The sequence below is a fragment of the Dendropsophus ebraccatus genome, chromosome 6 (genome assembly GCF_027789765.1).
Source record: "Dendropsophus ebraccatus isolate aDenEbr1 chromosome 6, aDenEbr1.pat, whole genome shotgun sequence".
Lineage (NCBI taxonomy): Eukaryota > Metazoa > Chordata > Amphibia > Anura > Hylidae > Dendropsophus > Dendropsophus ebraccatus.
The window spans coordinates 124691917-124718317 of record NC_091459.1 but is presented as its reverse complement, the minus strand read 5'-3'; the positions used below and the strand labels follow the sequence as shown (position 1 = coordinate 124718317).

Sequence of the window (26401 nt, the reverse complement as noted above, 5' to 3'; positions counted from 1 at the left end):
ACGTTACCACTTAATTTCTAATCAGCCAATCACATGGCGGCAACTCAGTGCATTTAGGCATGTAGACATGGTCAAGACAATCTCCTGCAGTTCAAACCGAGTATCAGTATGGGGAAGAAAGGTGATTTGAGTGCCTTTGAACGTGGCATGGTTGTTGGTGCCAGAAGGGCTGGTCTGAGTATTTCAGAAACTGCTGATCTACTGGGATTTTAACGCACAACCATCTCTAGGGTTTACAGAGAATGGTCCGAAAAAGAAAAAACATCCAGTGAGCAGCAGTTCTGTGGGCGGAAATGCCTTGTTGATGCCAGAGGTCAGAGGAGAATGGGCAGACTGGTTCGAGCTGATAGAAAGGCAACAGTGACTCAAATAGCCAACCGTTACAACCAAGGTAGGCAGAAGAGCATCTCTGAACGCACAGTACGTCGAACTTTGAGGCAGATGGGCTACAGCAGCAGAAGACCACACCGGGTGCCACTCCTTTCAGCTAAGAACAGGAAACTGAGGTTACAATTTGCACAAGTTCATCGAAATTGGACAGTAGAAGATTGGAAAAACGTTGCCTGGTCTGATGAGTCTCGATTTCTGCTTGAACATGACAATGAGTTCACTGTACTCAAATGGCCTCCACAGTCACCAGATCTCAATCCAATAGAGCATCTTTGGGATGTGGTGGAACGGGAGATTCGCATCATGGATGTGCAGCCGACAAAACTGCGGCAACTGTGTGATGCCATCATGTCAATATGGACCAAAATCACTGAGGAAGCTTCCAGCACCTTGTTGTATCTATGCCACAAAGAATTGAGGCAGTTCTGAAGGCAAAAGGGGGTCCAACCCGTTACTAGCATGGTGCACCTAATAAAGTGGCCGGTGAGTGTATATTATATATATAAATAATCAAGCCCAGGTCACTCGCTGCACCCATTCACCTCTGACCAGTCCTCAGATCTTCTCTCTTCTTTCAGCTTCAGAAAAGAGCATCTTGGAGTAGGACCTGCTGCCAATCACTGGCCAAGATGGGACATTCCTGAGGTCAATAGCTAAGCCAGCCCCCTTCTCTATTACGGCTGATGCAGAGACACAGGTCTTTGTCAGGCCCAAGGATATCCCATTAATAATATAATGTGCAGGTAGGTTTGTAATTAGGTTAGTTTGAAGCCGAATGTTCAGCATTGGGTTACCAGCGGCTGAAGAAGTTGGATGAAGCTCTAGGGAGTCCAGAAAAACATGCATATGGCCTATGGCAACATCCAATTTCTTCAGCTACTAAATCAAATTCTGAGCATTCGGGTTTGGACAAACCAGAGCGTTCTTGAGGTTCGATCATTTCTGTTTGTAATGTCTCTTCTTACTGGATATGGGGTTTTTATACTGACAGACTATCCTTAGGATAGACCATTAATATCATACTCCCTGCACCCTCACCAATCAGCTGACTGAGGTGACAGCGATGTCCCAAGTCAACGTCCAACTCAAGTCGAAACTTACACTGCTGAGCCTGTACCATGCAATGGAGGAAAACAATGTAAGTGAACTGTGAACTATATGATGTGGTCTTGGGGAAGTAAGAGCCAGACAATAATGCCATTTTTACTCAGAACAGATGTAATTTCCCTAGACTCACAGAGCTGTGAAGGGGAACAAAGGTCTCCCTGCCCAGGAGTATTAAGCTGCCCAATGTAAATAATTACATGGGATTCATGGGTAAACTTAGTCTTAAAGGGGTCGTCCAGTGGTAATGAATTGCTTATAGTCAGGGTACACCATTGGTATTAGACTGGGGGGAGTGAGGGTAGAGCTCAGAAATGCTCAAAACCCCTACTAACCTAATACTGATAGCCTATGCTAAAAATTAGACCACTAGTTTTATAAATCTGGATAATACTTTTAAATCTCTATTGCTATACGGATTTTAAAGAAGAACTCCATTTTTTGGCACTGCACACTTGCCTTCTCTAGTCCTACAGAGCCATCTGTTTCATTCCAGCTCTGCTGCATCCATACATTTTGTTACTATAACTGGGCCATGTGACCCGCAATAAGACCACCAGAAAATTACATGGGTTTATGTGTTTCAGAAAGGATATATAGTAATTACACATCTGCTTAACCAAAGAGAAGACCCCCGGCACCAAAGAAGGCACCAAAATAGAATTCTGACCGTGTTTATAAAAACTTTTGTTCTAAAAAAGTTTAACACAACTGCCAACAGTCCAATTCAACCCAGGAACAACAGTATTCATCAACCTGTGGCTCTCCGGCTGTTGCCAAACCTTAACTCTTGGCAAGCTGGCTGTCAGGGCATGCAGGATTATAGGTTTGCAGCAGCTGGGAAGATACAGGTTGAAGATGACTGTTCACAGAAAATAAAATGGTAAGAAAAGAAAACAAAGTGCAATAAAGTAAATTCAGCTTACACAAGATCAGAATACTTCTTTAAAGTATAGTCCCACTTTCCAAATACATTCGCTATTAGGAAACCTGTTGTATGGCAATTTCCTCTTATTTTGTCCTTAGCAAATGTGCTGCATGTGCTTCACCATTCATACAGCTCAGAGCGGAGGGTCCCTGAAGCAAAATACCCCTAGTGCCATGTAATGTCACATGGCTAAGGCCCTTAAAGGGGTAGTGCGGCGGTAAAAAATTATTCACAGAATAACACACATTACAAAGTTATACAACTTTGTAATGTATGTTATGTCTGTGAATGGCCCCCTTCCCCGTGTCCCACCACCCCCACCCGTGTACCCGGAAGTGTAGTGCTTTATACATACCTGATCCGTGCCGACACGCGTCCGCCATCTTGTGCCAAACATCATCTTCGGCCGGCCGGCCCGAACACCTTCGATCTTCCCGAGTGCCGGCCGCGTCATCAGCTGCTCAGCCGCGATTGGCTGAGCATAACTGTGCTTGACCAAACGCGGCTCAGCGGCTGATCACGCGGCCGCGTCATCAGCCGCTGAGCCGCGTTTGGCCGAGCACTCGGGAAGATCGAAGGTGTTCGGGCCGGCCGGCCGAAGATGACGTTTGGCACAAGATGGCGGACACGTGTCGGCACGGATCAGGTATGTATAATGCACTACACTTCCGGGTACACGGGTGGGGGTGGTGGGACACGGGGAAGGGGGCCATTCACAGACATAACATACATTACAAAGTTGTATAACTTTGTAATGTGTGTTATTCTGTGAATAATTTTTTACCGCCGCACTACCCCTTTAAATGGGGGAACTGTTGGTCTTTATACAGTGTGTCTTAAAGCGACTCTGTACCCATAATCTGTCCCCCCTAAACCACTTGTACCTTCGGATAGCTGCTTTTAATCAAAGATCTGTCCTGGGGTCCGTTCGGCAGGGGATGCAGTTATTTTCATAAAAACAACTTTTAATCCGGCAGCGCTGTGTCTAATGGCCGGGGCTTACATTTGTATATGCATTAGGCTGGCACACCCTCTCCGTCCTTCCTCCCCACCCTCCTCATCATTAGGAATGTTCCAGGCAGATTTCCTCCTATTCCCCACCTGTGTGTATAATGAACATGGGCTGGATCGTTAATACACCTGTGCAAAGCTCAAACAGCAGTAAATGTTCCTGGAGCATTACTAATGATGAGGAGGGTGGGGAGGAAGGACTGAGAATGTGTGCCAGCCTAATGCATATACAAATGTAAGCCCCAGCCGTTAGACACAGAGCTGCAGGATTAAAAGTTGTTTTTCGGACAATAACTGCATCACCTGCCAAACGAACCCTAGGACAGATCTTGGATTAAAAGCAGCTATCCGAAGGTACAAGTGGTTTGGGGGGGGACAGAGTCGCTTTAAGTAAAAGTATAGCTGTATATAGTGTGGTCTCTTTAGTAACAGTATAGTTGTACATAGTGTGTCCTCTTTAGTAACAGTATAGCTGTATATAGTGTGTTCTCTTTAGTAACAGTATAGCTGTATATAGCGAGTTCTCTTTAGTAACAATATAGCTGTATATAGTGTGACCTCTTTAGTAACAGTATAGCTGTATATAGCGAGTTCTCTTTAGTAACAGTATAGCTGTATATAGCGAGTTCTCTTTAGTAACAATATAGCTGTATATAGTGTGACCTCTTTAGTAACAGTATAGCTGTATATAGCGAGTTCTCTTTAGTAGCAGTATAGGTGTATATAGTGTGTCCTCTTTAGTAACAGTATAGTTGTATATAGTGTGGTCTCTTTAGTAACAGTATTGCTGTATATAGCAAGTTCTCTTTAGTAACAGTATAGCTGTATATAGTGTGTCCTCTTTAGTAACAGTATAGCTATATATAGCGAGTTCTCTTTAGTAACAGTAAAGCTGTATTATGTAGTCACTATGTGGTGTAATAGTGGTAGTCATGCTAAGGTAAGATTTCGTGCCCCTTGTAATATTAGCCTTAGTATACTGTATTTAGTCAGTAACAGAAGGCGATAATATAGGGAGATAAATGGGAGAGTAAAATGTGATTACAGGCGTATGATCCAGCTGGTTGCAATTTTATCCAGTCAATTCACTTCTTTACAATACAGATCCAAAAGACATATCTGTGGTAATAATATTGTGTGCGGTGAGAATACAGTGGTACCTTGGCTTAAAGCGACCCTGTACCCACAATCTGACCCCCCAAACCACTTGTACCTTCGGATAGCTGCTTATAATCCAAGATCTGTCCTGGGGTCCGTTCGGCAGGGGATGCAGGTCTTTCTTTATTGTCACAAAAACAACTTTTAATCCTACAGCGCTGTGTCTAACAGCCGGGGCCTATATTAGTATATGCATTAGGCTGGCACCACCTCTCCGTCCTTCCTCCCCACCCTCCTCATCATAAGGAATGATCCAGGAACATTTACTGCTGTTTGAGCTTTGCACAGGTGTATAAACGATCCAGCCCATGTTCATTATGCACACAGGTGGGGAATAGGAAGCAATCAGCCTGGAGCATTCCTAATGATGAGGAGGGTGGGGAGGAAGGACGGAGAGGGTGTGCCAGCCTAATGCATATACAAATGTAAGCCCCGGCTGTTAGACACAGCGCTGCAGGATTAAAAGTTGTTTTGATGACAATACCTGCATCCCCTGCCGAACGGACCCCAGGACAGATCTTGGATTAAAAGCAGCTATCTGAAGGTACAAGTGGTTTGGGGGGGACAGATTGTGGGTACAGAGTCGCTTTAAGAGTAACTTGAATTAAGAGCGTTTTGCAAGAAGAGCTCAGTGTTTTTCAAAAATTTTAACTTGGTTTAAGAGCATTGCTTTGGTTTAAAAGCTCCCTGTACTGCGTGGGAGCGGAAGTGGGGGAGGGGCATGTCTGCATAGCGGGGTCTACAGCACTGTACTCTGACCCAGGAAGTCTCCCTCACCTTCCAAATCATAGCAGATCCACTTCAGACTGGGGCTTACATCAGGCGACAGGACCGTGGAGGTAATCTCTTCATAGCTGTAACCCCTCTCTCCCCGGACAGAGAGGGCTGCATGTATGTGCCCACATCTGCCCTGCTCATTCCTTCATACTCCCTGCAGTTTCTCAGCCCTTGTGTTTTCCATCCTCTCCATTCCTGCTATAATGTGCCTGCACTCACACTCAGCTATACACACTGCTGCTATAATGTGCCTACACTCACACTCAGCTATACAAACTGCTGCTATAATGTGCCTACACTTACACTTAGCCATTCACACTGCTGTATAGAAAAGTTTCTGTCACTGTCCTCCTGCACAGCTCTGTGATTCTCACTTCCTGATTGGTCCATGCTGAACACAAAACCCTCCCCCATTGCTGTCATGTGACCACATAGACCTCTGACAGCAGCCCTGCTTCTCTTTTCTAGCCTGTTGTACTACGCTACTGCATTATGGGGATCTGCATCTCCATTCTACAAACTGCCGCTGTTTTTCAGGTTTATGCTCTTACTATACATTATACTCCACATGCTGATAGCTATACTGTACAGTAATCTATAATATCACAAATTCAGCTGTTTCTCATTGTTTGTTTCATCTGTTCTACATGTCATTCAGAATTAAAAAAAAAACATTATTTTTGGGGGTGTGGAACCAATTGTCTGCATACCAGTGATTTCTTATGGGAAAATTTGCTTTGGTTTAAGGCTATGTTCACACAACATGTATGTTTGTAAAACCATGGCCGTGATTATTACAGAAATATACGCTACATAGCAGTCTATGGGATACACATAGTATAAACATAGTATACACTCCAGCTGGGATCCCTCACGGCGCCGCAAAGAACTGACATTCATTGAATAGCGGCCGCAGAAAGCCATGTCAGTGCGCACTGTGGAGCGAGCGCCTCCAGTTGCAAGCTCCATAGTGTGTTGTGGGAGTTCTGATGCAGGCGCGCATGGATGCGCCCGCATCCGAACTCTGCGCCCCGAAAGATCATCCGGCGGGTACTTCAGTACCGACCGAGATGATCTTTTCAGAGATCGGCCATTCCGTGTCCCAGCCGGGTCACGGAACGGCCGGTCTCATATGCTGTGGGAACATAGCCTAAGAGTGGATTTGGATTACAAGCATGGTCCCGGAAGAAATTATGCTCATAATCCAAGGCACCACTATATAAGGAAATGGCTATGCACTGGAAATCCTAGTGTAAACGTAACAATAAACCGGGGCTATAAAACTTTTTATCCCTGGAAACAGTACAGATGCGTCTTATAAACCTTACCAAAATAATGGCTGAAGATGAAATCCACAATGGTGCGGTTGAGCCTGAGCGTGTCTGCCAGTCCCAGGTAGTATTCCCTCTTAGGGATCCACACAGCATCCTCGTACTCATCACTGTCCACACAGGGGTAATATAACCGGAAGAAGCTTCCCTGCACATAAAGAAGGAGCCACTCAGATTAGACCAACATTTACTAAAATCCCTATTTCCCGATACGATGACTATTTTATTTCTCATATCTCTATTTATAACAACCTCCAATGACATCTCCAGGAATGTGTGTGAATAATAATAGCAACTCAATGTAGGATGTTCCTTGACTACAAACCGGCCTGATACATACCTGGGTGAGGTGTGTCTGGCATCGGTCATTGTACTGCATGATAGGTATGTAATAGTATGCACATTCAATCCTACCTATAAATAAAGGCTGTGATTTCTCTCATGTTCTTACCCACATCAGCTGTTGTCCTTCCTAATCTTATTCTCTTCCTCATTCTTTTATTATAAGCAATAATGTTACGTGACATTTACCATATAGATTGTGTAATCACAACTTGTGACTATGCACAGGGACTGAGCCAGTAATAGTACGGTGTATGTATAGGGACATACATATAGGAGAGGGGGGTCCTAAAACAAAGATGTAAGTGGTCATGTACCTTTTATAGCGTTTGGATAAACACTCTTTCCACCAACAACTCATTCTTCCTATATAGATGCACCCTTGCCATTGCTGACATGGAGGGAAGGGAATAAAATAAAACAGATTCCTCTTGTGTCCTGTATCTTAAATGGGTATTCCAATCTATAACACTTATCCCATGTTTACAGGATTGGAAATAAGTATCTGATTGCAAAGGACCCCCGCACCCTTGAGAGCAGGGCCCTGAGTCTTCCATTTGAATAGAGTGATGGTCGTACTTGCGTACCACCATTTCATTTACTGTTCACATTATAAGGCCATGTTCACACAACGCAAGTTCCGCGGTAATCACCGCCTACGTTGTGCTGCAGGCAGAGAGAATCCCGGCCGAAGTGTATCCACATACTATACACTCCGGCTGGGGTACCTAGAGTCGCCACAAGAAACTGATATGTCAGTTTTCTGTGGCCGCCATTCAATGAGTAGCGGCTGCAGAAAACCCCGTCAGTTCACACAATGGAGCTTGCGGCTCTGGCCGCTCGCTCCATTGTGTGCAGTGGAGAATTCTGATGCAGGCGCGCACAGATGCACCCGCATCAGAACTCAGCGGCGCTAAAGATCAACTTGATCTTTTCTGAGAGCGGCCGTTCCTTGACCTGGCCGGGTCATGGAACGGCCGGTCTTTTACCAAGTGTGAACATAGCCTAAGGTTATTCATTCATTTTATGTATCTTATACCTGAATGGAGTGGTCGCTCATCAAGTCAGTGCAGCCCACAGTATGGGGCCCCTTCCCTTGGGGTATCCCGCAGAACTGGACACTGCTGTAACTCCCCATGGCCGGTGGTAGACCGTGCGTCACAGAGTGGGTGGATGGAGACTTTTTCCCAACCTGGAAAAGAAATATGAATTATGAAGAACCACATCCCCCTACACATATAGGTCATATATGAGCTCAGATAGCAGAGCCTTTATATATATGAAGTAAATGCATCTGTTATTTAAAAAAAAACACAGTATAGCTTCACTTTAACCAATAAAAATCCATAGACTTCGTATAAGTTTAAGCGCAACATTGGGGCTATAATAGTGCAAAATCTGCATCATAACTGCACCATGTGAACATAAACCCCATAACTTGTAAACTTCTTTACACACTATTGCCCATATACAGTACTTTTCTCTATGGACAAATTATAGCACATACTGTACATAGAACATGGGACACCTTCTATGTTTAGACACTATCCCAATATCCTGAGTGTTACTGCCTCTAGTATTAATAATCCTACATATAAAGACGTTACATAGCAGCTATGGAAAACACATTTCTCACCCAGTGCAGGAATCGGGAGGAATTCACCGATAGTCGTGAGAATCTTATGACATGGGCCATTCAATACACTCTTCACCAAGGCTACTTGTACAGCGCCAGGATGACAGGGGGCCCTGTAATGCATTATTACATGTACTGGTTACACTGACAACCATAACAAGGTGCCCCCAAATATAGCTGAATTGTCACACTGAGATTCTAAGTGTAGGTTCTCACCATGTGGTTAGGTGAACTAACACTGAATGTCTTATGGTTGTCTATTCATTTGAATGGATGCCATGCAATGCCACATTTCTCCTGCAGTGGCCGCCACTTACAGTTTCCTCTCGGCAATCACAGCTGATTACCAGAGGGTTCAATTCCTAATTAGTGTTGAGCGGAGTTGCCGATCTGTTTGGGTTTGGTAATGATCTCCGAAACTAAACACACAGCACCTGACTCACACCATCTGGATAAGTTAGATGCCGCCCTAGGGAGTCCTGGAAAACATGGATACGGCCGTAGGCCATATCCATGTTCTCCTGGCAGCCCTATAGCGGCAACTAACCCCTTCAAACACCCGGAGCCAAAAGGCATGTGTTCACATTTGGAGAACCTTTTCGAACCCAAACAGATCGGCAAATGCGCTCAACACTATTCCTAATCTTGGCCCAATAAACTGATCCTTTGCATTACTTAGTATAGACAAGTGTTTTCCCCACCGATCCCAAGGGATTTAATGTCTTTGACTGCAACAAATTGACAGGTGCGCATTTGGTCTTTCTGCATCTATCTGTGTATCTTCCCATAGAATGTAAAAGGGAGGGACGATACTGTATGTTTGACCACCCTACTACCACCACCACCCTATTACAAATAAAGGGCATTTCTTACAAAGGATTAAGGGCATATATGAAGCCCTATAATATAGCAGACTGACATATATTGATCTAGGGGACAGGTGTCAAACCTGCGGCCCTCCATCTGCTGCAAAACTACAATACCCATTATGCCTGGACAGCTATAGTCAGCTGGAGGGCCTCAGGCTTGACACCTGTGATCTACAGAGTCCATTCATGCTGGATTTGGGAAGTCTGTACAAACACAAGACTGAAACTTTATTGTTATTATTATACACTTATTATAACCTGTATAGAACACAACCCCGGGAGACGTGACTCAGCTTTTATTTACTAATCCTTTCTTATGATCCTAACACGTTGCTGCATGCAGTGAACTTATGAAGCTCAGCATTAATAGGCCTGTTGTGCCTATAGGCCAGAATTTTTTTGATCTGCTTTTTATTGATCCAAAGTTAAAAAAAAAAAAACTGTATTAATGGCATGCATATTTTTGTTCCATTAGACATGTTACCGGGTCCACCATCTACTCCATCTCTTCCTGGAGACTATAATAGTCTAAGACAGTGAGGGGGAACCTTTGGGCCTCTAGATGTTTTTTGTTTTTTTTTGCCATAGCAATCCAGATTATTGGAGTAGACGCTTTTATAGACAATAGTCAGATGATTCTTGATCAGCTATAGAGTCAATCAAAATACGAAGCTGCAATAAAAGGGATTTCATGTGAGAATAAAGATGTTTTTGGACTGGGAAATGTTTCTGTACGTCTGATGTACCCACTAAACAGCTGAATGTATCCGACGTCAATGTCAATGTGCTTTGCCAGGAAAAGAACATTATAGATGTGGAGTCATGTGATGTTTAGGGCCCAGGCGGCTGCACATTCACACAGAACAAAGCACATCATACAGCTGAACTGCACAAAAGCTTTATGTGCCCTGGAGAGCGGAGGCCGAGCCCTACACATCAGGAGAGGGGGGAATCAAACCTATGTACACATCAGGGGGCGCACTGACATCAACCTATATACCTATGAGGGGCACACTCACAGCAAACTGAAGTGCATTCTACACTTAGTAGGGATTAGCACAACTTGAGCAGTCCAATCATGCAGCATGCGATTACCGATGACCGAAGAAGTTGGATGCAGCCATAGGGAGTCCTGGAAAACATGGATATAGCCATAGGTCTAATCAAATGCATGATCGGACTCCAGCATGCTCGAGTTGCGCTCATCTCTAATACTTAATTCCAACAATTACAAGTCTTATCAACGTCTAGGAAAGCTGGGTGACCACTGATACAATGGTCAACAATGGTCAGAAGTGGCAGCTATAGTAAATATAGGTGTTTTGCTAAGCAATAACTGCTTGTGTAGCATAAAAACGGTGCAATCATGCAACTTCATATAACAAAGACCATGATAAGTGCACATCAAGTGCACATCAAGTGTGCCATAATGAACAATCAAGGGGTATATGCTGGTAGTGTAACAGTGCGGTATGGTATAGATGTGAGTACTAACTGTGTGTGTAGTGTAACAGTGAGGTATGATATAGATGTGAGTATTACCTGTGTGTAGTGTAACAATGTGTAATGTGAGTACTACCTGTTTGTAGTTTAACAGTGAGGTATGATATAGATGTGAGCACTACCAGTGTAGAACATGTAGATTACAACTTACCAATTTTATTAGATATGCATTAAAACCGTGGTCCAAAATATAGGTCAATAAATAGTGTAAGATACAGCACTATACAAATAAATAAATAAATAAAGTAGTGTGTTTATCAACTTGTGCAATGACACACTGTACCCCTCACAGTATATATGTCTTAGATATAGTATAGTATAGTGGCACCTAAGACATATATACTGTGAGGGGTACAGTGTGTCATTGCACAAGTTGGTAAACACACTACTTTATTTATTTATTTGTATAGTGCTGTATCTTACACTATTTATTGACCTATATTTTGGACCACCGGTTTTAATGCATATCTAATAAAATTGGTAAGTTTTAATCTACATGTTTTCAGTAGTGTGTTCTTTTGCACATATAATGTACTCATGTCCACTTATTATATAGGTGGGATTTTGTCAGTGATTTTCAGTGTGTAGTACTGAATATGTGAGGTACTGAGGTATGATATAGATGTGACCGCTACCTGTATGTAGTGTAACAGTGAGGTATGAAATAGATGTGAGTACTATCTGTGTATGTAGTGTAACAGTGAGGTATGATATAGATGTGAGTACTATCTGTGTATGTAGTGTAACAGTGAGGTATGATATAGATGTGAGTATTACCTGTATGTAGTGTAACAGTGAGGTATGAAATAGATGTGAGTACTACCTGTGTAGTGTAACAGTGAGGTATGATATAGATGTGAATACTACCTCTACGTAGTGTAACAGTAAGGTATGATATAGATGTGACCGCTACCTCTATGTAGTGTAACAGTGAGGTATGATATAGATGTGAGTACTACCTGTGTAGTGTAACAGTGAGGTATGGTATAGATGTGATCGCTACCTGTGTGTAGTGTAACAGTGAGGTATGATATAGATGTGAGTACTACCTGTGTAGTGTAACAGTGAGGTATGGTATAGATGTGATCGCTACCTGTATGTAGTGTAACAGTGAGGTATGATATAGATGTGACCGCTACCTCTATGTAGTGTAACAGTGAGGTATGATATAGATGTGAGTACTACCTGTGTAGTGTAACAGTGAGGTATGGTATAGATGTGATCGCTACCTGTGTGTAGTGTAACAGTGAGGTATGATATAGATGTGACCACTACCTGTGTGTAGTGTAACAGTGAGGTATGATATAGATGTGAATACTACCTCTATGTAGTGTAACAGTGAGGTATAATATAGATGTGACCGCTACCTCTATGTAGTGTAACAGTGAGGTATGATATAGATGTGAGTACTACCTGTGTAGTGTAACAGTGAGGTATGGTATAGATGTGATCGCTACCTGTATGTAGTGTAACAGTAAGGTATGATATAGATGTGACCGCTACCTGTATGTAGTGTAACAGTGAGGTATGATATAGATGTGACCGCTACCTGTATGTAGTGTAACAGTGAGGTATGATATAGATGTGAGTACTACCTGTATGTAGTGTAACAGTGAGGTATGATATAGATGTGAGTACTACCTGTATGTAGTGTAACAGTGAGGTATGATATAGATGTGACCGCTACTTGTATGTAGTGTAACAGTGAGGTATGATATAGATGTGAATACTATCTGTATGTAGTGTAACAGTGAGGTATGATATAGATGTGACCGCTACCTGTGTCATATTGGGCCCCCCCTCACATGTATCAGAGTGTACAGCGGCATCTACTATAACTATATAGACCAGACAAGTCTATGGAAACACATCAATGTAAGAGATGCAGTGTATAACTAATAGTAGAGGATGTTGTATAATACACACATTACACAACAACCACAGTATACATTATACACTACACATAACACTCTATACACAGCACACATAACATGCCATAATACACACAGTACACAACCCAAAATATATTACACACACAGTGCATAACAGGTTATACACGGTAGTACACACTATATAATATACATATATTACAAAGCCCACTATGTAATCCCTCCACAATATAAATTATATACTATATAACACACAACAGGCTATATAATAAAGAAAACATAACACACTATAAAATACCCATACATCACACTCTATAAAACATTGTACACAGCACACTATATAATACACACTGTGCATAACACTAATACATATGTAATACACACAATACACAACACTATTATACACATACATGCAGTACCCAACACACTACACAATACATAACATGCTGAACTACATATTGCACAATAATACAAAGTACACAATATGAAAAGCTATACAATACACAGCACACTATATAATAAAAATGTATGATACAATATATACTACACATTATATAACAATACATATTAGAGCCCCTCCCTCACACACTGTAATTATATATACACTACATTGCACAATAAATAAAACAAATACTATATTATACATGCATATTATACATGATTTACACACTATAAGGCACTCTATTACAGTATATAATAGTCCCATTACACATTATTATATACAGGGTTAGGCCCCTCCCCCCACTACACTGTCCTCAGCAGAATTACACACTGCCGTGACGTCATCGCGTGTTTCCCGCCCAGTCCTGTCAGGGACGATCGCCAGTATATACAGTTACCTCAGCCGGGTGACATGGCGGAGCGGGCCCCTCAGTGACAGGGCGGGCTGTAGGAAGTGAATGACATGGCTTCCTGTGCCGGCTGCTGATGTGTAGGCAGGGCTGGGAGGAGAGGGGGCCATGTCTACACAGCCTGATATACGAGTATAGAGGGGACATGAGGTGTGAGGAGGAGTATGAGGAGCTCCCTGAGGGGACTAATACATCCTGATATATGAGTATAGAGGGGACATGAGGACGAGTGTAAGGAGCTCCCTGAGGGGTCTAATACACAGCCTGATATATGTGCATAGAGGAGTGAGGTGGAGTATGAGGTGTACTGAGGGCTCTGTAATACACAGGCATGAAGTCGAGTATCATCAGCCTGATATAAGGAATAATGAACATACAGCTTCCATCTTTTTCTTCATCTTTCTAGCAGCCATAACTCCTATTGTTTCTATCTACAGCGCTGTATGAGGCCTTTTTTGTCTTGTGAGACCAATGGTCCTATGTATTATTAGGGCCCTATTCCACCGGACGATTATCGTTCGCATAATCGTTAACGATAAACGATCCAAACGACCGCTATTACGAAAGACCTGAAATTGTTTGCCCATTTACATGAAAAGATAATCGTTACATGATCAGTCTTGTCGTCACTATTGCATTCGTCACTACTGCGAACGACCGACCGACTTCTTATTCAATGTGAAAGATTTGCGAACGAGCAACGATAAAAATAGGTCCAGGTCTTATTAAACTATCAACTATTTCTCGTTCGATCGTTAGTCGTTAACTGCTATTCAAACGAACAATTTAGATTTGAACGATTTAACGATAATCTAAACGATTATCGTCCAGTGGAATAGGGCCCTATTCCACCGGACGATTATCGTTTGCACAATCGTTAACGATCTCAAACGACTGCTATTGCGAATGACCGGAAAACGTTCACTCATTTCCATGAAACGATAATCGTTAATTATTATCGTAGCTGCGATAGTTTTTTCTTCGCTATTTATTCGCTATTGCGTTCGTATCTATTGCGAACGACCGACCGATGTCTTATTTAATGGGAACGTTTTGCGAACGAGCAACGCTAAAAATAGGTCCAGGTCTTATAAAACGATCAACGATTTCTCGTTCGATCGTTAGTCGTTAACTGCTATTCAAACGAACGATTATTGTTTAGATTCGAATGATTTAACGATAATCGTCCAATGGAATAGGGCCCTTACTCTACTCACCCTTAGGGCAGGACTCAGATTAGCGGGGAAATTTATCAAGCGGTTTCTGCTTATTTTTAGGTGAATAATTGGATTTTTTACCCATTTCTGGACTAAATTCTATTTATGAACCAGAAAAAAAATCTGCCTGTTTTGAGTATTCACCCAAAAGTTTGCATAATCCGGGATTAGAGCCCAATTTATCATTTGCGACTTTTTAAAAGGTTGCACAAACAGGTGCAGGCCTACGTCTGGTCAGTACCAGGTGAATATGCTTGCGCAGTTTTTGCGACTTTTTACTTAAGATAGATTCGCTATGGCAGTGCTACATTTTAATAAATCAGTTACAAGATATTGGAACAAATACACACCAATCCCCATTAGAAGAGTCACACAAATTAGATCCCTTAGTAGCTGTCCCTCAAAATGATGCCACTAAAAAACACCAAAGTTGGTGCATGGTGCTTTTTTTCCCTATTTATACCACTTTTGAATGAAGGGATCTGCGCACATGCAAATGGTTACAGATGCACATTCATAGTCCTGTCTATAGGGGGGCTCTGCAGTTACGGAGAGCATTACGGATGTGTGAATCAGGTTCAAGAGACTTGTACAGGGGATCTTATGATAATTTGTACCGTACACTGCAGCACAGTATTGTCATTTCAGCCTGCCTATGGTAAGTCTGTACTAGTGGAGCCTACATGGTAGCTGTAGAGGCCTCAGGCTTCTATGGCAACTGATCAGCTTCTCACAAATAACTGCATAGATGCTGTGGTCACAATTGGCCGCCCAAATAGGGGGTTAAGTGACCGGCATCAGAGAGTAGCCGTCATCTGCTGAGTGTCACGCTCTGCAGGATGATTGACATGCAGAGAGGCCAGTAATGGACCTCTCTGGCTGTCAATCATCCCTTCCGAGTGCGCTGACAGGCAGAGAGCGGTGACTAGATACGGGCGGGAAGCCGCCCAGATTACTAGTTCCCCGCCTGTGTCTGTCACGCACCCAGAGAATTAAACTTTTTTTCTTAGGTATAATGCTCCTGCTGCAGCTGGGCCGGTACATGCCACGGCTGCTGCAGCAGCTTTATACATCGCTCCTGGGAACTTTATCAGCCCAATTGGCTGATTGATTTCCTTTAATGAAGCAACCCTCTCAGCCCAGTGAAAGAGAAAGCAACTGGTACATTGCATTAATGCAATTAAGGACAGCAATGAAATAATTACTGCAATGAAATGATTAATTACTGCAATTAAATAATGCAGTATTGCAATGCGAATGCATGTGTGAACACAGCCTTACAAGGAATTATTTAGCCCAGACATGTCCCCTTATGGTCCAGGGGCGATGTTGGAAAGCAAGCGAACGCCAACCTGTCAGGAGGAGGAGGAGCGGGCAAGGGGGGGCTGCCTGGGTGATTGTCAGATCGTTCAGGCAGCCCATAGGACACAGCGGCGGCACCTATTACATGAAACGACGGCAGCAGATAGTTAACAGGCTGATCATTGTCATTTCAGCCTGTTGAATGACAGCGGCATGTCGGCTGATCGTTGTCTTCTATTACACAAAGCGATTATCATCTAAATACGGCTGATAGTCGCTTGGTGTAATAGGGTCTTTAGTCGGGGTCTAGGTGTTGCAACCATAGTAAGTATTCTAATAAATAGCCAAGTCGAGTTTTACGAGGGGGGTAGTGAGTACATGAACAGTATACATCTCGTTACAAAGGATCCCTATAGGTGGCATTTGTACACATCCCTGTATGCACCACTATTTCTTTTGCTTTTCAGTAGCAGTAAAGAGGGATGTAGCCTGCAAGTCATATATTGAGCAATAATTTATTTTTATGATTCACATCAGGAAAAGTCTTATATCACAATAGCTGGCACATATAATCCTGTACTGATGTACCCTGTGCCCTATTGTGCAAGTAACCGTTAGTCTTTTACTAGCAAGTATGACAGATCGCAATGTATCTGATAAACACCAGTCCTGCATCTGCCCAGCCCTGACAGCCCATGGTTTCACTTTATGTAATTCCAGTTACATATCCCAGAGGATGAATTGTGTAATACTGAAGCTGAATCATAGAGACTATGACACATGGTCTACACAGGCCGATTGCATATCCATGTATCCAGGACGTCATTCGTCCCAGACATTTCCCATCATCACCCACCTACATCCATTTACAGTTACTGGCCTTGAGGCTCTGTGTAACCTATCCAGGGTTCCATCGTCACAAAGTGTAGGAGATGTCATAGGTATTACATCTGGGAGATGCTCAATAGAACATGAAAACACAGGATTTGTCGACCCTTCACTGCCCCTTCAAGAAGTCAGACCCCCCCCTGATCAAATGTCAGCTATTGTAAGGATAAGCCTTCAGTAGAGAAACCCTTGAAAGGAGTTCTCCAACTTTGGACAGTCTCCACAGTTGTATCCATGTTTTCCAGGACTCCCTAGGGTGGCATCCAACTTCTCCAGACGTCGGGAGTTAAATGCCGGATACTTTTCTGAAGGTTGCTCAACACTAGAGTAGATCCTAGCTGTGTATAGTGAAATAGGTTTTCTAACATGGACAATTGAAGAAATTTTTGACTATAGAGACATTTTAAAAGTTTTACTGGTCAGGGTTTCCCACCAATCTCTAGAATGAGTAGGAAGAAGAGCATAGCTGAGCTCCTCTCTCTGTTTCTCTCCTTTCTGTAGCAAAAGGATTCTACTGAAAGTTTATAGAGCCTGTCTCCTGCAACAAGGTAAGTCGGAAAGAGAAGTTTTTAGCTGAGCGCTTCTCCCTGCTCGTTCTAGAGATCGTTGGGGATCCTGTCTGTATAAAATGCCAAAAGTTTGTTTAAATGACAGTGACACGTTAAACCTTTGTCTTCATAGTCCCCATTGTCAACTAAAGAAATAGCTGTGTAGAACTGTCAAAATCAGCTAGACTGTAGAGGCCCCTTATACTCTTTAAGGCTATGTTTATGTATAAACAATGGCCGTTTGCATGAACGGCCATTGTTTAAAGCTACCTACGTCCGGAATTAATGATCGTAATCATTGATTTCGGCCCTAGTTAGTGTTAAACAATGGCAGTTCATGCAGAACGGCCGTTTATAAAGAGTGTGAACATAGCCTGATGGTGAGACTCCCACTAATCGTATCAGACTGACAGGTAACCAAACTGAACAAACCTGTATTGTCATGTAGAGCAGATGGTTATTACATGCTGGTTACCTACATTCTACTGTAGACTGTTAGGGCATGATGGGAGTTTTAGTTGGACAGCCACAGGTTAGCATTTAAATAAGTTATGACTATGTGGTGGCGACAGGCTAGCAGCACATTTCCTGATGCCCTGTACACGATAACATCACTATGAGCAGAACTGGCAGAGACTCACCTCCCAGCTGTAATCCTGGCTCGGCTCCCTCACTGCAGCCGCAGCAGCAGCATTGTGCTGTGTTGTGAGCCTCCAGCTGACTCTGGCAGGGCTGTACTGTGTATTAGAGGGCAGGTCACAGCTTCTTTCCTGACTATTTTCATCAGTGAAGAAGGGGAGGGACTAAACTTCTCCTTCCTTGAAGTTCATTTCAGATCAGGGTGCTGGTTACTGGGGCAGAAGTCATGTCTGTACACTCTCTATACACCTACGGTTTTGTTGTTTCTCAGAGAGTATAATCCACACCTGTTGTCACAGAGGACACCCACGCAGTACCATTACTCTCTAGTAAGCTCGGTATTCCAGAGCACAGTATAGTGGAGGCATCACTTGCAGTTGTCTAGTACATACCCTTCTTAAAGGGGTTATCCAGCGAAATTGGTTTCAGGAAGTTATATAGATTTTTAATTTACTTGTATTTAAAAATCTCAAGTTTTCTCATACTTATCAGCTGCTGTATGTCCTGCAGGAAGTGGTGTTTTCTTTTCAGTCTGACATTGTGCTCTCTGCTGCCACCTCTGTCCATGTCAGGAACTGTCCAGAGCAGAAGAGGTTTTCTATGGGGATTTTCTGCTGCTCTGGACAGTTCCGGTCATGGACAGAGGTGGTAGCAGAGAGCACTGTGTCAGACTGGAAAGAATACGCCACTTCCTGCAGGACATACAGCAGCTAATAAGTATGGGAAGACAAGACTTTTAAACAGAAGTAAATTACAAATCTATATAACTTTCTGAAACCAGGTGATTTGAAAGAAATCACAGATTTTCACTGGATAACCCCTTTAACCCTTTAAGGACACAACTAGAGATGAGCGAACCGGGTTCGAGTCCATCCGAACCCGAACGTTCGGTATTTGATTAGTGGCGGCTGCTGAACTTGGATAAAGCTCTAAGGTTGTCTGGAAAACATGGATACAGCCAATGAGTATATCCATGTTTTCCACATAGCCTTAGGGCTTTATCCAACTTCAGCAGCCACCGCTAATCAAATGCCGAAAGTTCAGGTTCGGATGGACTCGAGCATGCTCCAGGTTCACTCATCTCTAGACACAACCAATTCTCATTTTAAAATTGCAACACTTATATGCTACAGTGAGACTAACTCCCCTTCTTCTAATAACCGCCTAGTGTCATAAACCGTATCGGGGAAAAAACGAGGGAATAACTCAGCACTAACTAGCAACACAACCTACAAGAATATATTGCTGATAACCCAAATGATATTGATAAAAATACTTTTTATTGATACTTAATTAACCTCTTAAGGACATAGGACGTACCGGTACGTCCTATGTCCTCACTTGCACTTCAAAGCGGGGCCGCGCGGCGGCCCCGCTTTGAAGTGCCGCGATCCCGGGTGCCGCGAGTAGCCCGCGACCGCCGCTATTAGCGGGCACGGTCTGATCGCCGTGCCCGCTAATTAGCTAATCGGAGGCAGCTGTCAAAGTTGACAGCTGCCTCCGATTACCGGAGGCAACGTTTCCCTGGTGTCTAGTGGGGGAGATCGCTCCTCCGGGACCTTGTCCCGGAGGAGCGATCTCCGTTACTGATGCCGGCCGGGGACGCGTCCAAGATGGCGCCGTCCTCGGCTCGGCACTCGTTTGTTTCCGGCTGCAGCAGCCGAAAGCAAACGAGTGCCGATCTCATGGATCTCTGCAGCATATCTATGCTGCAGAGATCTCAATGAGAGATCCAAGTGTATATACTAGAAGTCCCCCAGGGGGGCTTCTAGTATATGTGTAAAAAAAAAACAAAACGTGTTGTTAATAGTAAAAAGCCCCCTCCCCTAATAAAAGTCTGAATCACCCCCCTTTTCCCAGGTTTTAAATAAAAGTAAACAAATAAATAAATAAATAAACATGTTTGGTATCGCCGCGTGCGTAATCGCCCGAACTATTAATTAATCACATTCCTGATCTCGTACGGTAAACGGCGTCAGCGCAAAAAAAATCCCAAAGTGCAAAATTGCGCATTTTTGGTCGCATCAAATCCAGAAAAAATGTAATAAAAAGCGATCAAAAAGACGTATATGGGCAATCAAGGTACCGATAGAAAGATCACATCATGGCGCAAAAAATGACACCTCGCACAGCCCCATAGACCAAAGGATAAAAGCGCTATAAGCCTGGGAATGGAGCGATTTTAAGGCACGTATATTGGTTAACAACGGTTTGAATTTTTTACAGGCCATCAGATACAATATAAGTTATACATGTTATATATCGTTTTAATCGTAACGACTTGAGGAACATGCATAACAAGTCAGTTTTACCCCAGGGTGAATGGCGTAAAAACACATTTCCCCCAAATAAAAGAAATGCGTTTTTTTTTTCAATTTCACCACACTTTGAATTTTTTTCTGGTTTCGCAGTGTACTTTATGCAAAAATTCAGCCTGTAATTGCAAAGTACAAATAGTGACGCAAAAAATAAGGGCTCATGTGGGTTTCTAGGTGGAAAAATGCAAGTGCTATGACCTTTTAAACACAAGGAGGAAAAACCGAAAACGTAAAAACGAAAATGGGCCATGTCCTTAAAGGGTTAAAAATACATGTGAAATAACAAATAGAGGAAACAGAACTGAATTGGCAAGACACATGGGCTACATACATTAATGGTAAACAAACCTCTATTGAAGATAACACAAAGGTAAAAATGCTGGGAGCATCATAATGTAGCTTCCCCTTAGTATAGTCCAACAAACGTGACTAATAACATCAGTAGCATCAAAAAATACGATATTCAATACCTTGTGTGTGTAAGTACACAGGAGCCCAGTGCCGTGCGCCCCGACGTACGTTTCGGCTAGAACGCCTTTATCGAGGGATGGCGCTTTTCTTCACTGATTCTTCACCTGATTGGCTGGGGTTAATTAAAGCGGCCTATATAGTATCGGATCTCACGATAAAGCGCCACCCCTCGATAAAGGCGTTCTAGCCGAAACGTACGTCGGGGCGCACGGCACTGGGCTCCTGTGTACTTACACACACAAAGTATTGAATATCGTATTTTTTGTGACTTGGTTTAAGAGCATTGCTTTGGTGTAAGAGCTCCCTGTGCTGAGGGGGAGGGGCATGGTCTGCATAGCTGATCTACAGCACTGTACTCTGACCAAGGAAGACTCCCTCATAGAGATGAGCGAACCGGGTTCGGATTCGAGTCGATCCGAACCCGAACGATCGGCATTTGATTAGCGGTGGCTGCTGAACTTGGATAAAGCTCTAAGGTTGTCTGGAAAACATGGATGCAGCCAATGACTATATCCATGTTTCCCACATAGCCTTAGGGCTTTATCCAAATTCAGCAGCCACTGCTAATCAAATGCCGAACGTTTGGGTTCGGATCGACTCGAGCATGCTCCAGGTTCCCTCATCTCTACTCCCTCACCTTCCAAATCATAGAAGATACACATCAGGCTGGGGCTTACATCAGGCGACAGGACTGTGGAGGTGATCTCTCCATAGCTGTAACCCCTCTCTCCCTGGACAGAGAGTGCTGCATGTATGTGCCCACATATTCCCCGCTCTTTCCTTCATGCTCCCCTCTTCTGTCCAGTCTGTCAGCCCTTGTGTTTCCCATCCTCTCCATTACTGTACAGTAACTTATAATATCACATATTCTGCTGTTTCTAAATGTTTGTTTCATTTGTTTTACATTTTATTCAGAATAAAAAAAATCATTATTTTTGGGGTGTGAAACCAATTTTCTGTGGCATGTGCAATAGCAGATGTATCTATTTTTTTAACTTAAAAAAAAAAAAAATAGATGACTTGAACTTAAAGGGGTTATCCAGTGCTACAAAAACATGGCCACTTTCTTCCAGAGACAACACCACTCTTGTCTCCAGCTTGGGTGGGGTTTTGCTGCTCAATTCCATTCCATTGCAAACTGCACCTGAACTGGAGACAAGAGTCGCGTTGTCTCTGAAAGAAAATGGCCATGTTTTTGTAGCACTGGATAACACATTTAAACTTATTATAGAATAGATTTATGAATACTTTAAGGGTATAAACCCACACACCGTTTATGCAGCGTATTTACTGCTGCGATACGCAGCAAATACGCAGCAGATTAGATCTAAATAACTGAACTCAGCATCAAATCTGTACCAACAAATCAGCTGCGTATTTGCTGCGTGTTTGTTGCGTATCTGCTGTGTATACGGTGTGTGGGTTTGTACCCTAAAAAGCATTTTTATACACTTTTGTAGTGCCCCTAGGGACTTCTATGAGCAAAAATAGCAGTAACATATGAACTGGATTGATCCATTAACTCGCTTTCTATTGCTTCATTAATCAGTTGCGGTCAAGCAGCCAGGGGTAGCCTAGCAGAGGCTGCACTGACAATGGAGATTGTGGGGAGCTGATCCAGACTACTGTCCCAACAATAAGGTACATAAAGGCCATTTAAAATGATATTGTCACGCATCCACAAGCTAAGATTCTGCACATTTGATATATACCTGTATAACACTTGCTTGTGTCTTTTTCCTGCTCAGCAGGGAGATGGGGCCCATCTACTACTAAGCCCCACCTTGGTGACACTGTCCACCAATCAAATAAAGCACGAATAAGGGTGTGTTTACATAGAGAGATTTAGCTGACAGATTTTTGAAGCCAAAGCCAGGAAAGGATTTGAAAATAAGAAAAATCTCAGTCTTTCCCTTATTACCAGTTTTCTATTTATAGTCTGTTCCAGGCTTTGGCTTCAAAGATCTGTCAGATAAATTTCTCTGTGTAAACGCTCCATAAGGGTGCCTTCACACGTACTGTATCGCTGCGTTTTTGGTGCAATTTTTACATGTGAGTTTTGATTTTCACATGATTTTCATGTGAAAATCAAAACTCGCATGTAAAAAAAAAAAATCGCACCAAAAACGCAGCGTTAAATACGCAGGGATACGGTACGTGTGAAGCTACCCTTAGGGTCTTTTTACTTGTACAGATCAATCACTTAAATGCTTGTGTAGTGAACCACAAGCAATGGTTTTTTTCTTTTAAACTATAGGCATTTATACGATAAGATAAATCACTATGCGTGTCAGATGACCATTTCCTTTCTGCATCAACAATTACATAAAAAGGTAATCGGCCAAGTACAGCCTGTAATCACCTTGTGTAATAGTATGGTTACAATGATATCTGCATATCCTATACGTGTTTTTTCACAAATATTGTTGCAGGCTCTTTCCTTTACTTGTAAAAGCAGCCTAAGGCTATGTTCACACATTATAAAATAATGGTAAAATACAGCTGTAATTAGGAGGTAAAAGTACAGCTGTATTTTAAGTATAGTAATGCGCTCCATTGAAGTCAATGGGAAATTGGCTGACAGTGGAAATATCTTATAGAACAGCCGTAACTGATTAAACATGCTCATTATTATGACCTGATTTTGCAAAGTATAGCTGTTTTTTTCATCTGTGCACTCATGCTTGGGTCTGTTTATGTCTGTATCCATGTTTTCCAGGACTCCGGAGGATTGCATCTAACTTCTTCAACCACCATTCATCAAATGTCGAATGCAGGGGCTTGGATGGACCCAAGCATGCTCAAGGTGCGCTCATCTCAAAGGCTGAATCCATATACAACCAGTGTGCTCTTATAATCCAGGCTTGTTCACACATGGCATTTTTGTTGCTTTCTTGATGCATTTGTTCTGTGATTGGCTTCCTATTTTACCACGAGCAGCGGCCTGAGTGATATCAGCTTTGTCTTCATTACACTTTCTCCAGAGCTAATAAGAAGATTACTGAAACCATGTTAGAAAATCACTTTGTGTCAGGGCTGAAATTTAGTGGAAAGATGGTTTTGGAAAAAATGCAAGGAATGACTTGCGAAATGTTGTGAAACGACTATAGCTAGAACGGCTTATCTATTATACAGATATTTAGGTGGGTTTGAGTTGTGAGATTACAAGGAAAAAGGGTGACAACGCCTATAAGGAAGCAATAACAGAAACTTTGTTGCTATATCGATACATAAAATTTGCCGTATGAACTTTGTTCTACTTTCCTGACACAATCGCTCTACGCGGTTGTTATATGATTCAGCTTCTCTCTATGGTGTGCTGCATAGGGAATGGTTCTCCTGAGTCATTACAAACATTTACAGCAAAGAAAAACATATGCAAAAATCTGCAGCTTGGGAGTTCCTCACACTCCTGGGGTGAAATGTTATCATGTGACTGAAGAACTAATATTTGGCATGGCTGCATCCACTTATTATTGTATAACATTCCTGATGCAGATGCACTTATGAAATATGCACCATGTATCTGTTAGCAGATACTCATAAAAAAGAGATGAAGGCTTTGCTTGGGGTTCCATAACCTTCCAGTCTACCTTAATTGGGATCATCCAGGAATAGAAAAAGCATGGATACTTTCTTGGAAAAACAGTGCCACCCCTGTCCTCAGGTTTTGTATGGTGTTACAATTAAGCTCCACTCACCCAAACTGAGGACAGGAGAGGTGCTGTTTGTGGAGGAAAGCAGACATGTTATTCTAAAGCCTGGATAAGCAATGAAACACTGTTCATATACATGGTTCCACAGTAAGGGTATATTCACACGAACGGGCTCGCAGCAAGATTCTCGCTGCGAGCCCGGCAGGTCCTGGCAGTTCCCATACACTACATACTTGCTGCGGTCTAAACGACCGCAGCGAGTATGTATTTCAGCCGCCCTCAATCCCTTCTGCTCCCGCCCGGCTCCCCCGCTGTAAGCATACTTTACCTGTCCTCGCTACACGGGTCCGGCGTCCTGTTCTCCCGTCCGGCCAATTAGTGTGTTGCCCAGCTGCAGCCACTGATTGGCCGGACGGGAGAGCAGGACGCCGGACCCGTGCAGCAAGGATAGGTAAAGTATGCTTACAGCGGGGGAGCCGGGCGGGAGCAGAAGGTGTTAAGGGCGGTATAATTACATACTCGCTGCGGTCGTTTAGACCGCAGCAAGTATGTAGTGTATGGGAACTGCCAGGACCTGCCGGGCTCGCAGCGAGAATCTCGCTGCGAGCCCGTTCGTGTGAGTATACCCTAAGCCAGATATGGTTGGTCTTCCATAGAAATATATGGAAAAAGGGGTTGTCTAGCATTAGAAAAACATGGCCACTTTCTTTCAGAGACAGCAGATTTGTGTCCAGTTCAGGTGCGGTTTGCAATTAAGCTCCATTCACTTCAGTAGAACGGAGTTGCAAAACCTGCACCCAAACTAGAGACAAGAGTGGTGCTGTCTCTTGAAGAAAGTGGCCATGTTTTTCTAAGGCTGGACAACCCCTTTAAAGGGGAACTCCAGGTAGAGGTTAAAAAAAATGAAACTTCTGCAGAAGCATAAAGCATTACTTACCTATCTATTGCAGTTTTTAAATGACCAAAATCCATTTGTTTTGGATTGGTTTTGTTCTGTTTTGTGTTTCTGCACTTCCTGGTTGAGCAGTTGTACACGGTACTACAGGTTCCAGAATGCAATGCTTTCCCTCAGCTGTTCAGCACAGTCCCCCACCCTGCACATTCCCCGACCAAAGCTATTGCAGAACATCTAGGCTGTGTTCACACATTGCAGTTTCATTGTGTTACTGAATTATTTGCAGTACTTTATCATTTCATTGTGGTCCCACCCACACAGCACACTGTATTCTCTACCTCAAACATCATACAGCATGCTGTATTCTCTACCTGTAACACCACACAGCGCTGTATTCTCTACCTGTGACACCACACAGCACACTGCATTCTCTACCTGTGACAGCACACAGCACGCTGTATTCTCTACCTGTAACACCACACAGCACACTGGCGACAGGGAATTAATAACTGGGGATCAGGAGAAAGCTGAGTTACTTAATGGGTTCTTCAGTTCTGTATATACAAAAGAGGATGGAGCTGTGGTGGGTGGGGCCAGTACTGAGGTGGGTGGGGCCAGTGCTGCTAACACATGTAATGTACTGAACTGGTTTACTATAGATATGGTCCAAGATAAATT

General features: G+C 43.0%; 2 protein-coding genes across 8 annotated transcripts in view; one reads left to right on the top strand and one right to left on the bottom strand.

Annotated features, from left to right (window-relative positions):
- Positions 1-18489, bottom strand: part of PLA2G7 (phospholipase A2 group VII) — a 26401-nt gene extending 7912 nt beyond the window's left edge. The window contains exons 1-4 of one of the 4 annotated variants that reach the window (XM_069975853.1): positions 18386-18486; positions 8678-8790; positions 8081-8233; positions 6697-6847 (exon numbers count right to left, since the gene is read on the bottom strand). In XM_069975853.1, coding sequence (XP_069831954.1) covers positions 6697-6847; positions 8081-8233; positions 8678-8737 — 364 coding nt within the window. In that variant the 5' untranslated portion in view covers positions 8738-8790; positions 18386-18486. Of the gene's footprint in view, positions 1-6696; positions 6848-8080; positions 8234-8677; positions 8791-13777; positions 13952-18385 lie in introns of those variants that run through there. The other 3 variants (XM_069975854.1, XM_069975855.1, XM_069975852.1) reach the window with 3 other exon arrangements.
- The window catches only part of ANKRD66 (ankyrin repeat domain 66), a 25388-nt gene continuing 12751 nt past the window's right edge, over positions 13765-26401 (top strand). For 2 of the 4 annotated variants that reach the window (XM_069975857.1, XM_069975856.1), the window contains exons 1-3: positions 14608-15664; positions 17698-17744; positions 23892-23978. In XM_069975857.1, the coding sequence (XP_069831958.1) occupies positions 15513-15664; positions 17698-17744; positions 23892-23978 (286 nt within the window). In that variant the 5' untranslated portion in view covers positions 14608-15512. Of the gene's footprint in view, positions 13870-14607; positions 15665-17697; positions 17745-22721; positions 22814-23429; positions 23506-23891; positions 23979-26401 lie in introns of those variants that run through there. The other 2 variants (XM_069975859.1, XM_069975860.1) reach the window with 2 other exon arrangements.